Genomic DNA, 14,259 nt, shown 5'->3' with positions numbered 1-14,259 from the left:
AAAGTTGTGCGCTTTTTCGTGCTTTCAAATTCCTTCGACGTGTCTTTTCGATAAAATGAGTTTCTTTTAAAATCTTTTTTTATATTGCCCGTTTTAACTTGCTTTTTTCTATAAATTGGTATTATAAGTGAGTTAATATAGTTGTATTCAAAAAATTGTGTGGAAAGCAAAAATTAATAAACTTATATCTTTTGTGGTAAATTTAAGTAAAATTTAAGTGTAAATCGTTGTATTCACCGAGAAAATATCAGTTGCAAATATTGTATGTATCAGCATATCAATTTATTATCATGAAATATTTTATATGGCTATAGAAATGTAATAATAGAATGATTCTTTATATGGCAAATAATTTGTTATAGAAATCATAAGTAAAGTTTTACTAAACAGGTGTTATCGGCATGCGGACCTATTAGTGTCACATTCTTCACGGTCGTCGTTTTCTTTGGATCATTTTATTTATTAAACTTGATGTTGGCTGTCGTGGCGTTGAGTTACGAGGAAGAAGCCGAGATTACGAACGAGGTATGTATTTTATTTCAACTTTTGACATATACTTACGTCTTACTTTAACCCTTCGAAGCTGATGATGAGTTTATTGGACCTATTCAATTCTTTATATTGAATCTATACAAATTTAAATTATTGTCATTAAAATAAATTTAATATTTACATACACGCACATGCACGCACGCACCTTTCTTTTATATATGTATATGAATAATATCCTTTAAATTAATTAATGTCTTTTAGTTAACATAAATTAAATGAGTTTTACCAATGTCCGTAATTGTATTACAGATTTTGATGTTAGCTTTGCTAGGTTAAAGCTGCATCTCAAAATATAATATTAATTCGAATGCACGAACGAGTAATGCTGACATTTTACAACAATGCATTAAAAATAATAATTTGTACAATAAAATGTTATATGTTAGTTTGTTTTATTAATCACTTTTATCTAGCATTTTATGATGTTACCTACATTTAGCCGAGTATTTTGAATGCAGGAACGAAGAAAAGACTTGACGGATCATCGCGAAGACTCAACGTTTAGTTTCGACCCGTCGAAAATCAATATTAAGACATTGACGAAAAATAAACAAAAAAGAATTGATGCCCGTAAAGGAGTTTTGCTCAGCAGTTACACAAGGAAAAAGACGCGTAGAAGAAAGCGCGGGAGGAGCAGCATCGGCCAGGAGAAAAACGGTGGTGCACGCAGCAGGTTTCTATATCTGTATTTACGACCGATTTTATACAATTCAATTTGTCATCATCATTGCTATCGGACACTCGTTATGCTTGCAAGTTACTAAATGGGGGATTTTAATCTCGTTTAACTGAAAAATACTAAATACAATACTAAACATACGACAATAACTGTTTATGTTCAAAATAAAAACGTTTATTTGTTTGAAAAAGAAATTAAATTTATAAAAGATTATATAAAATAAATGCTTTTAGCTCTTTAACTTGGAAAAATATAAATAAAATTGTCTAAATGTTCAATTGTGTGTAAAACTTTTATAAATAAAGTAAAACTGAGGAAACATGAATTACGTATAAATCTGTTTCTGCTTTTATTATTCAACGAAAATATTATTTTAAAATGAAGAAGGCTATAAGTAAGAATAAAATACTTCAAGTAAAAAGTTAAAACATTTGCTTCTGTAAATACAAAGTAGCAAATGTAACAACAAAAATTTTAATTTTGTCAGCATCTTTATACTAAAAGTATTCAGTGCCTTTATCTTACATATGGAGAGTTAAAGTAATAATATTTAACACAGTGCATACATACACACACACACACACACACACACACACAAGGTATACATATACGCGTGTGTGTGTGTGTATGCAGTTTGCTGCAAAGTCATTAAGCAGCAAGCTGGTTCTAGAAAGACAGAAAGATCGTAAACGCTCTCATTTCCGAGAAACTGTAATAAAAGAAAAAAGAGAAAATGTGCTTGCCTTGCAATCTTACAATAGTAGATGGTAGGCCATACCGTATAGAACGCATATTCTGGCGAATTTTGTACAATCTATCTCAAAACTACCATTATTATTCTCATCTATCTCTAGTTTTTTTTATTAACTCACAGTTGTTTTGTATTTAGCGAAAATTTTATGGAATGCTTTTTACCTAATGACTTGTAGCTCTTCCAATTTATTACAATACTGTCAAAAACTAAAGTTTGCTTGAAATAAACTAAAGGATAAAATTTTCTCTATTTTAATTTTATATATTTCAATCTGTAAAGATTAATGCAATTTCATGAAATTTCCTTATTTTAATTGTTTATAATTAAGTTGTTGATTTTAATTATTTATTAATATTTCGATATTTTTTTTGTTTGTTCTGAAAGAAACTAAAAAATATAAAAAATAGATTGTTTATTTTTAGTTAGAAGAAATTAATTAATATAAATTAAAAAAGGTTTTTACTTCCTAAATTATGTAAAATTACTTTCTTTTATAATTTATAGTTAATTTCTTGATTTTATGATAAAAAAATATTTTGTTTAATTTTTTTTTATTTTAATTTTTTTCATAAAGAATTTCATCTCCTTCCTTGGAGTTATTATATTATTTTCCGTAACATACAAGAAATGATCTGGTTTAGTGATACATACAATCAGGATATTCCCAAAGTTAATGTCATTACTAATTGTGAGCATCGATTTCGCGTTAAACCTAGCTATAATTTTATGCAGTTCTGAATCTAATTAGTGTAATGTCTCGAATAATCCCCGATACGACCTCAGCTCTTTAAAATCACAATTTCGTAGATTGCTTAGCAATTTGAAATATAAATATCTATCACGCGCACTTATATTTAGGTATTTATGAAAATTATATATAGAATAAATTCAGACATCAAAGAAAATAATATCAAAATATATATTCACAATTTGGATAATATTTTTTCAAAGAATTTTCCCTAATATGTGAAAACTGAAAAGAATACTGTCAAATACCAAATATTTAAAAATAATATCAACTATATATACTCAGCAAACGAGAATGGATTAAAATGGATTTTTTTATCTGAATGCGTATTTTAAAAAGCGAATACTTTTTTTTGGATTTAATTGGATTCAATTGGATTCAATTAGATTCAATTGGATGCAATTGGGTTGAAAAACTGCATTTTCTATTCAAAATTTTGAATTGAACAGTATTCACAATGCACAGAAAAAGCTAATATTATTTTTAGATTGAAAGGTATAGAGATATGCTCTATGCAATTGCTATAAATGAATAAAATTTCAATCCATTCTCGTTTGCTGGGTATATATATAAAATACATTCTCATAAAAAACTCAATATATTTCTTATTTATATTTTATTGAAAGATAACTCAATCTTTTCGATGATTACTAAATTCTCTCCGACATATATAATGTTGAATTCCATTACAGGTCTATGACGCCCAGTCCAAGTCCAAGTCCCAGGCATTCTAGTGTACGACCTTCTCATTTGCCGCTTCAGAACATTAGCCCCAGACCGTTGGAACCCAATACGGTTCACCGGTTAGCGCCAAATCGGGGTATGTTACATTCCAGACAAGCCAGCAACAATAGCAATCAGCAGTCATCTTTGGATGACTCCGGGGTGGTAGACGATCATGACGGCGACGATGTCACGTCCGCTGAGGAGCATGATAAGCGCGAGTTGCGGGAGCATCGTGTAGAGAAGTCACAGGAGAAATCCCCAAAGGAACACGGCAGAATCCAACCGATTCAGCAAATGCGTCCGGATTGCCCACCGGCGCCGGTCACCGTGTCGGTGAGGACCGGCAATCGGGAGATTCGAGTGCTCAAATGCAACGGGGTCAAAACCAAGAAACATATGTATGCGCTGCCGCCAGAGTACCTGTCGCACATTGTAGTTTTAGGTGAGCAAAAAATTGCAACATGCTAGTAGTGTTTCTTTATAAATAATATTGCCAGTAATTGAATTAGCGGCTGAAGTATTTCCGGATCAATTTGAAGTTGACGGTTTTCTCAATTGAAACTCTGTTAGAAACTTTATCTGAAATTCTATTTGGAAAAATTTGTTGATTACTTTTTTATTATTTATTTTATTAATTATTTTTTCATTATAATTGTGATTTAATTAAACATTGTAATTGTAATTTAATCAAAATTTATTATTCTCTCTCTCTCTCTCTCTCTCTCTCTCTCTCTCTCTTAATGTTAAATTAAATTATTTAAAAGTTGTAGATAATATTTGTTGCGTGAATACTATTTTATATAATTGATTTGGCAAACTAAAATTTATTCCTTAATCAATTTAACGCTACTTTTTGCTTAACTGTATGTAAACTGTATATAATGTATCTTTGGTCAAAATCAAGTAAAATTTTTCAAAATTAAATATAATTTCATAGTTTATTAATTAATTAAAATGTTCAATATTGAATATTCAAAGCTTGTAATAAATCATGTTGACTAGATGGACTAACTTCATTATTTATTCAAAATCGCGGCTATATATCTAAATTAATACACTAACACATTTGCAAATATAATTTACGAACGAAAGATTAATTTTTTCTTTATTATGTTTTTTTTTTATTAAATTGAGAATATTCAAATTTTTAAAATAAAAATTAAAAATAAAACATCATATTTAAATGCTTACAGATGATCTTCCAGATAGAAATTGCGATAAGTGTATTCAATGCTGCGTTGATTATGAAGGATGGTTAAGATTTCAGAATTGTCTGTATAAGGTAAGCTTACTGATATTCGCTTTTCTAAAATCTTGTACATGGATCTGGAACAGTTATGCATTACATGTAATTGATACGTAAACAATTACTAATTAACATTGAACGAAATAAAACATATTTAACCTTGATCTAATTCTATCCACATGAAACAGTTTTTCGAGTTTTTATATAATCATATTAGAATTACGCTCTCTGTCACGTTTTGCTAATTCTATGTTTAGGATATATTACGCAGACATTATTTCTAAACGTAATAGCAAACGTGGACATTTATTTTGTTGATAAAATTTAAATTCAATTTTAAAATTTTTTTCTTATTTCAATTTTTATAATAATTATTTATAATTTATTATTATAAAAGAAATTTATAATGTAAAATAATATAAAAATTTATAATTTCACATTATAAATTTCTAATTAAAAAAAAAATATTCTTAAGTTTGTAACGTCGTTATCGATATTGAATGACGCAGTATTGCTTTGATATGTTATTTTTTTATACAAGGAAATAAGTTATTCAAGATTTTCATAATTTTCCCTAATTATCCGATTCAGAAAGCGACTTCGTTTGCATTTTATAGCTCAAAATTATATGTATAGTATAATCTTCGTTAAAATTTAAAATCTAAAAAACAAAAATTTCTCACATAAATTCAAGTGAAAACTTCATATGACCATATGGTCGAAATGATTTAGTTTGGAAGAAACATAGTGTCAAAGTACAAGAAAAAATGTGTATCAAAGCAAAAGAAAACCACTCAGGTTACTTTAATAAAATTTTCTATATATTTAAAGTTTCATCAAAATAACTCGAGTGATTTTCGAAATTTTTGGAAAAAATTAATGGCCACTGATATACAGCTTAATGTTCCAATAACTTGGATCATTTGCATGTAAAATTTATGTCTGATAGCATTCTAGGGTTAATTTAGTAAGAAGAACGAATCACAGATTGCACACATAAAAACAATTACTTTCCTTAATCTTATTGCGACATGAAAACAAATCGCAGAATAATTTGCGTCAAGGTGGTGAGAGATCCCCTGTTCGAGTTAACGATCACCCTTTGTATCGTCTTGAACACCGGCTTCCTGGCGATGGAGCATCACGGCATGAGCGAGTCGATACGGCAGGCGCTCAACATCGGCAACAAGGTGTTCACCAGTATCTTCACATTCGAATGCTTCCTGAAGCTCTTGGCGTTGAGCAAGGATTTCTTCAACAATGGCTGGAACAACTTCGACTTGATTATCGTTTCTGCGTCGCTTATCGATTTAACATTCGAATTGGTAGATGGCTTGTCGGTGATACGCGGTCTCAGACTGTTACGTGTTTTAAAGCTCGCGCAATCCTGGACGACCATGAAGGTCCTCCTCAGCATTATCATTTCGACAATAGGCGCGCTCGGTAATTTGACTTTCGTGTTGGTGATTGTGATTTATATATTCGCTGTGATCGGCATGCAGCTGTTTAGCAAAGACTACACCTTGGACAAGTTCGATCCGGATCCGGTGCCGCGATGGAATTTCAACGATTTCTTTCATTCGTTCATGATGATATTCCGCATTTTGTGCGGCGAGTGGATCGAGCCATTATGGGACTGCATGCGTGCGGAAAAGGACGATGGGCCGGGTACGTGTTTCGCGATTTTCCTGCCGGCTCTAGTGATGGGCAACTTTATGGTCCTCAATCTCTTCTTGGCGTTGTTGCTCAACAGCTTCAATTCCGAAGAGTTAAAACAGAAAAAGGAGGAAGTCGGCGAGGAATCGAAGCTCGCACGTTCGTTCGATCGCATACGGTCGATCGTGCGTAAGCAGAAGCATCGAAAGGAGAATTCGGAGAATGAGAAGAATATTCGGCTAGAGCAGATCGTGCGCGAGGTGATGGACAAGTCCGATAAGGAGAAGTACGCGATCCAAGAGACCGTGCTGAGCCTTCCCAAAGACAATATTTATAATAGATCGTATCAGGAGAGCCTCAATCAGCCGGTCTTCACTTACGATCCAATCTATCGTCAGGCCACTCTCACTACTTACAGTCAGAGCAATCAGGAAACAGTCAAGGAGAATAAAAAGCTAACCGAAAAGGGTAACAGCAACGAGACCAATCCCGAGGAGAGTATAGAGTTAGAGGTGCTCAAGGACGTCAACCCGGACGAGGAAGTAGCCATGCTGCCAGAGGAAAAGGTGGCCATTCGAAACGACGAAAACATAGGAAAACGTCCTTGGCACGCTCTCGTGAGTTACGTGGACGAGCTTACGGTCGGAGGCAGAAGGGATAGTAAAGGAAGGTACATTGACGGAATGGGCTCGTTTCCCGGGTTCGGCAGGAATAAGAAGAATAAAGAGCCGCTTGATTGCTTTCCCCAGCACTTCTACCAGAAGTAAGATGTATTTTTATCTTCGCTTATATCGGCAATTTTAAATAGTAGAAAATAAAAATACTTGAAATTATTTATAATTTAATTCAAAATCAGATTGAAAATTATATTTTAGCAGATCGTTTTGATCATTTTAGCTCTGTTAATTACACTGGTCGACATCATTTTAGCCTTAAAATAAACAAAGTTGTTTGTGGTAAATTTTGATGCGCCGATTACGAATTTGATCTCGAAAATGTCTTATCACGTCAAGTTTCGAAAAAATTTCCAAATTAACGCCTTCGGCAATAATTAGTTATAGTATTAAACACTCATAAAGACAAAAATTCAGAATTTATTAAAGGTTCAAAATTCAGTTATTCAAGGCTTTATTAAATGTTTATTCATTACAATTGGATAATGTTCGATGGATATGATTGTTTAGGTGCGGCTGTATCAATCGTTGCCTCGCCACGGATCTCGGCAAAAAATGGATAAGAATCCGTACGGTCGTCCTATCGGTCGTGGATACGCCAGCTTTCGAATGGATGATCCTAGTTTTAATTTTCGCATCTTCCATAACGCTGTGCTTCGAGGACATCTACTTAGACGACAATCCTTTTTTGAAAAAAATTCTCTATTGGACCAACCTTGGCTTTTGCGCACTTTTTAGCGTCGAAATGCTCCTAAAATGGCTAGCTTTAGGCTTCTGTAAATACTTCACCAGTTTCTGGACAATCCTGGATTTTATAATCGTTTTCGTAAGTATAAGATCTTGCACCTATCCGATGTAAATTTTTCAAAACTGTGGGCGATCGCATACGTGTGGCATGAAATGTGTTTTCGGTTCCTTTGCTTGTCTTGAGGCATTATATATTTGTATTCGAGATGAGCCATCTAATTTTATGAATAACTAATAATTTTTATTCCTAACGAAAATTATAAAATGTTCATATGCTATTAAGTGGCATAGAATAATTTGTATTAATATATGTGTTCCTTTAAAAATTATCAATGATTATTAAGTTTTTAAATTTGACAACTTTTTTTTATGCTTGCAATGAAAATTGTAATAATTATTCCATGATTTTTATAATTTTCATTGCTATCTAGATGGTTCAACTTATGTATATATGATAAGATAAAGTAATTGAGATCATATTGGATGAAACATGCAATAATTGTTTGAACGTTGTTTCCGTGTTCCTTTTTTTATGTGTTTTATGTGTGGCCCTGTGGATCCAGGTATGTTGAAAGTTACTGTATATGTCTCAGTACGTTCCCATTTGTATCGTGTTGATTTAAAATGATATTTACCGCAAACGCGCGCATGTGGTATACGTTAATTTTTTGTTAATTATACATGAATTACCGCAGATAATGTTTGCATCATTAATTAAACTCTCATATGCATATAAGAGGAATAAATAATAATTGGTTAAATAAAAAAAAATTTTCTAAAACCATGACTATATTAACAAAATATTTTTTAATTTATGATAAATTGTAATATCTTTGATGTTGAAACAATTCCATGTGAATTTATATACCATAAATCCAATCCAGCAAACTTTAACTGCTCTCCGAACTTATTTTTAGACTTGAAACATAATCCTAGCAGAATTAGAATAGTATTATAATATTTATAATATTACAAATTAAATTGATAAACAGTTTAATTTCAATGCTCATAGGCATCTTTATAATAATCTTTATCATTTACATCGTAAAATCTATAAATAATTTTATTTTAGTTATTGCGAAAAATATTATTTCGGCCGAGGATCTCACGCATTCCGTGCAAAAGTCTTCACCGTTAGACCTAGGCCTTAGTAATATTCTTCGCAATAACTGATATATATATATATATAGAGCGTACGCATTTTAAATATCGCGTGTATAAATAGCATTATTAAAACATCATATTAAACCGCGATATGAACACACAGTAGAAGAAATAAAGGCTAAACTATTTGTAATGTTATTACTCTAGTTTTGTTAGGATTCCTAGTCAGGTTTCAAGTCTAAAAATAAATTTGGCGCGCTATTTACAGGATTGGATAGGTGGTATATGAATTCACATGGAATTGTTTCAGCATTAAAGATCCAAGCTTGATCATTTAGCCTTTATTAATATAATAATAATAATAAAGTATTGCTTTAAAGATCGCGATGTAAACAACACAAACAATTAAGAAATAAAAGCTAAGCGGTCGAGCTGGACCTTAATACTGAAAACAATTCGTGTGAATTTATATATCACAATTCCAATTCCAAAACTAGAGTAAAATATCACAAATTAAATCAACAAATATCTTAAAATTAATTACAAATTTTAAGATACTTATAAAGATGCCTATGGGCATCAATATTATTAAATTGCATGTAAATTTAATTTGTAATATTACTACTCTAATTTTGATTGCACTTCAAGATTGCAATTCGCATTAAAAATAATTTTGGTGTGCAGTTTACAAAATTGTAATTGTGATATATTAATTCACACAGATTGTTTCTAGCATTAAAATCCAGCTTGACTGTTTAACCTTTATTTCTTAATTGTCATAAAAATAAACCAATATTATATTACAATTTTTTAATATGCCGCTGTACGCTTTACAATACAAGGATTTAAATATGGCAGAAATACAAAAGGAATGAAAGTTTTATTCTCTTTATGTAGTTTGCACATTTGCTTGTTTAATTAACATAGCTTGAAAATTTAATTTCTTGCACAATTTATTCTTTATAATTCCTTGTAAAAAAAACTTCATTATTTAATATTTATCCGTAATTCAATTGCACAGTATATACAAAAAGTTTTCGGATTATTTAAATTAAAAATCAGTTATGACAGACAAAAAACTTTAATTTATTTTAATATTCTATATCTATACCTATCTTTATTCTATGTTTTTTAGAACACTCGTGCAATTATATTTATATATTATATATATATATACTCGTATATATAAGATATAATTATTAGATTATTCTTAAAAATAGTTGACTTCTAACTTTTTTCTATCTTCTTTTGTCGATACATTGTCATACGCAAATATCAAATATCAAATGTATTTTCAAATTAATTTATCAGAACCTGAGAATTTAATTGGCATGAATTTCTTTATTTAAATTTAATGAGCTATATTGGGATCTAAATTACGTTTATCTCAAACACAGGTATCCATGTTTAGCCTTTTAATAGAAGAAAATGAAAACCTTAAAGTATTACGATCACTGAGGACACTACGCGCCCTGAGGCCGCTAAGGGCGATTTCAAGATGGCAAGGCATGAGGGTAAATATATTGCAGACAAAAAACTCAATCTACAAAAATTCGTTTGAAATATAAACGATAGAATACGTAAACGCGATTATTGCGTTATTCATTGATTGAGAAGATTTTTCTTCCCGGCTCGCAGATCGTAGTGAACGCGTTGATGTATGCGATACCTAGTATATTCAACGTGCTCCTCGTCTGTCTCGTGTTCTGGCTTATTTTTTCGATAATGGGCGTCCAGTTTTTCGGCGGCAAATTCTTCAAATGCGTTGACGAGTACGGAGAAATGCTGGATATTTCGGTGAGTATCACTCACTTTGTTCTAATTCGAATCTAATTATCAGGAAAGAGGATGACATGCGTGAAATAATATGCGTGCATTTAAATACTTTCATTAATTCCAATTTATATTCAACAATTATTTACTAGCAAAGACCAAAAATAACAGTTTAAATTGTTTTTGGTTACGAATAACCATTATCGATGTCGGAAATTGTTTTTAGTTATGAATTATTATTACGATTTCCAACATTAGTAATGGCAATCGAAAACAGTTTTAATTTATGATGGTTATTTGTAATCAAAATCGTTTAAAAAAGTATAATTGTTATATTATAACTTTTTTTATTTTACAGTTACAATTAGAGTCTTTATATACTAATATTAATTTTATTATATATATCAGATATAAATTATAAAAATTATTTGTTCTAATTATAACAGCAATCAAATCTGAGGATAATATTTTTCGTAAACAACACGACTTTCCATAACAATCTAATCATTACGATTTGATATTAATCCAACATTTTTTTTACGCAACCATTTCAATTTCAGATAGTGAATACCAAGGAGGAATGTTTCAGCAAAAATTACTCCTGGCAGAATAGTAAGATTACTTTCGATCATGTTGGCATCGCTTACTTAGCTTTGTTTCAAGTGGCCACCTTCGAGGGTTGGATGGAGGTAATGGAGGACGCTGTAGATGCGAGAGGAGTAGATCTGCAACCGCAAAGAGAGGCGAATCTGTACGCCTATCTCTACTTCGTCATATTCATCGTATGTGGTTCATTCTTCACGCTCAATCTTTTTATTGGAGTGATCATAGACAATTTCAACATGCTGAAGAAAAAGGTAAATGGTGTAATTACACCATGGCATATGGATAAATGTGAATTTGATGAAATCCATAGTAAAAAATCATAATTTTTAAAATATTGCATACTTTGTTGCGCGTAGGAGATATGTTTGTTTCAATTTCATATACGAAACAAGAGTAATTATTTGTGCGTTGTATAATCGCGAAATAAAGTAAAAAAAACTTTGAAGTAAAGAAAAATATTTGTTAATAGATATTTTTCTTTACTTTATTTCGCGATTATACGACGCACAAATAGTTAACTTGGCAAAATGTTCATGTTATTATGCAAAGATTATTTAACATTTTCGTAGAAGCATATCTTTGATATAATTGTTTAACACTTCATTTTAATGATTGCTATAAAAATATTTAAATTTGTTATTAAATATTAAAAATTATCTATTCACAGTTTGTTATTAAATAATAATGCTGTTCATATCAAGTTATTTATTGTTATAAATAGCAAAGTATGTTTCTTATGGATTCTCATAAAATTTATGACTGTAGAATAATAAAACGATATTTTTTTTTCAGTATGAAGGTGGGGTGTTAGAAATGTTTTTGACGGAAAGTCAAAAACACTACTACACTGCCATGAAAAAACTCGGCCGTAAAAAGCCACAAAAAGTTATAAAACGTCCGATGAATCAATTCCTCGCAATGTTCTACGACCTGTCCAATTCTCGCAGGTAATTGCATAACATAACACTTTGGCAAAGAAAAGCACATTGACACTTTGAGCAAAAAATTGTGTTGCTTTTGTCAATGGTTGTACAAATTGATGTCGTTAATAATACTTTGGCAATCAACTAGATTTCTGTACTATTACATCGTTTTCTTCATCTGAAATCATTTATTATTACAATTATTATCATAACTTTATTTTAATTATTTTTTTTCTTTAAAATCTTGTCATTCAATAAAAATTATTGTAATCAATAATAAAAATTCTTACAAATTTATTATCACAATGTAATAATTCTTTCCAATACTATGTATAACAATTCATTGCAAATTTTTCTTACAATTTCTGTAATTCTCTAACTTTACAATTTTTTCGAAAACTTTCTCAGGTCTTTTACAAAAATTGGAATATTTTTCAAAAATGCTGAAAAAAATGTACATCTTTTCTAGTATTTTTATATAAATTTCTATGAATTTTGAAGTATTCTGAAATTTTTAAGATTTTCCATTCATAATTTTTCAGAAAAATTCATAAAATCTGAAGAAATTTATGGTTTTTACAAAAATTTTCATAAATTTGAAATATGAAAAATTCTTCAAAATATGAAATAAGAACTTTTTCCACAAAGATATTGTTTAACATCTTGCATGTTAAGTTTTGTTCACAAATCTAACTCGATCGAGACAACTATTTGATGCCAAAGCTTTAATCTGGCTTCACTCAACACATGTGTGTGTGTTATTTGTTGCAATATAACGTAATGAATGCGTAGAAATGGTGCAGTCAAAATGACGTAAACGGTACATGCGAATTCGATGTGGCGGTCGTACTGTGCTGCACGCGTTCGATCGCAATGCAGCGCGAGCAATGCGGCAGGTGTATCTTTCCTCTGTAATCATAGACATTTTTAATTAAATCATTAACAAGTTTACGCTCTCGTTTTTGGTATTTTAATTAATATTTGATGTTAATTTGTAAATACTCGTATCTCCACTCATGAAATTAACTTTGCCAAGTATATTAAATTCCTTTACAGTAATTCGCAACGTGTTAATGGTTTAAGCATAAATGTCTGTGACCCAAATTGTTCTTTAATAGAGTCATTACAAAGCTACGATTGCCCACTTCCTCACTGCTCACGTTGCTGTGCTTGAATGTGTGTTTCACAGAATTCCTATTTACCTATTTTACCTATTTTTTTTATTGAAATTTATGATCAGGATCATATCAGGTTGTAGACAGATCATAGACAGGTTCTGACAGATTGCTTTCATATTATCATTTATCAGCAATTAACAGCACACAAATAAAGGAAGACCGACGAAGGAAAATACGTACCGTAATTTCGCACAACTATGGTCCTGTGCTACAACTCTAATCCAAACATCCGCACGCACGAAAATACCGATATTCATATTTTCGTGTGCGCAGATGTTTAAATCATACTTGTGGCATAGGACCATAGTTGCTTGAAAATTACGGTAATGTCTAACATCACAGCAGCCTTCTACATTGAAAGCGATCTATAAAGCTATTATTATCTTCATCTTCAACTTACTTATTTATCAACAATAAGAAGACAACTTTAGATCGCAAAAAATAAGGTAAGAAGAAATATATTTTACTATATTTTGAAACAGTTATTTTGAACAGTCTTTAATTTAATCGTCCTATTTTTTTTCTCAAAAGCTCCTTACTTAATTTTTTTATCAATTCTAAAACTTTTATAATATTAATTTGTTGAGAGCTTTACTTTTACACAAATCAGATTATTTTTATATTAACATGTAAAAATATAAAAATGTTATCTTTAAATAATGACTCATATAACTTTTTAAACTTACTGGATTATATTATAAAGCAGAAAACTATAAAAATTTTTTTCTTATTTTTCTGTACTTTCAGTTGCTAAATTTTATGTCAATTCAATAGATAATTTGTATACATTCATTTTTTTTTGTGCGATAATATTTTCTTTTCTCAAATCCATGCAAGCATTGTAATATGTATTCAAATCGCCGTGAGATATAGTGCGTGAATTTTCTTTTCAA

The 14,259-nt window shown here is 30.5% G+C and overlaps 1 protein-coding gene across 1 annotated transcript in view; it reads left to right on the top strand.

The window, feature by feature from the left end:
• The window catches only part of LOC108755537 (sodium channel protein 60E-like), a 90,687-nt gene that overhangs the window by 71,870 nt on the left and 4,558 nt on the right, over positions 1-14,259 (top strand). Inside the window, exons 7-16 of the mRNA XM_018498600.1 lie at positions 391-525; positions 1,011-1,225; positions 3,426-3,901; positions 4,653-4,741; positions 5,770-7,124; positions 7,546-7,861; positions 10,284-10,400; positions 10,525-10,683; positions 11,220-11,516; positions 12,058-12,212. Of these exons, the coding sequence (XP_018354102.1) occupies positions 391-525; positions 1,011-1,225; positions 3,426-3,901; positions 4,653-4,741; positions 5,770-7,124; positions 7,546-7,861; positions 10,284-10,400; positions 10,525-10,683; positions 11,220-11,516; positions 12,058-12,212 (3,314 nt within the window). The remainder of the gene's footprint in view (positions 1-390; positions 526-1,010; positions 1,226-3,425; positions 3,902-4,652; positions 4,742-5,769; positions 7,125-7,545; positions 7,862-10,283; positions 10,401-10,524; positions 10,684-11,219; positions 11,517-12,057; positions 12,213-14,259) is intronic.

The sequence above is a fragment of the Trachymyrmex septentrionalis genome, unplaced genomic scaffold (assembly GCF_001594115.1).
Source record: "Trachymyrmex septentrionalis isolate Tsep2-gDNA-1 unplaced genomic scaffold, Tsep1.0 scaffold88, whole genome shotgun sequence".
Lineage (NCBI taxonomy): Eukaryota > Metazoa > Arthropoda > Insecta > Hymenoptera > Formicidae > Trachymyrmex > Trachymyrmex septentrionalis.
Note: the sequence above shows the minus strand (reverse complement) of the source record. Positions and strands in the feature narration are given on the sequence as shown.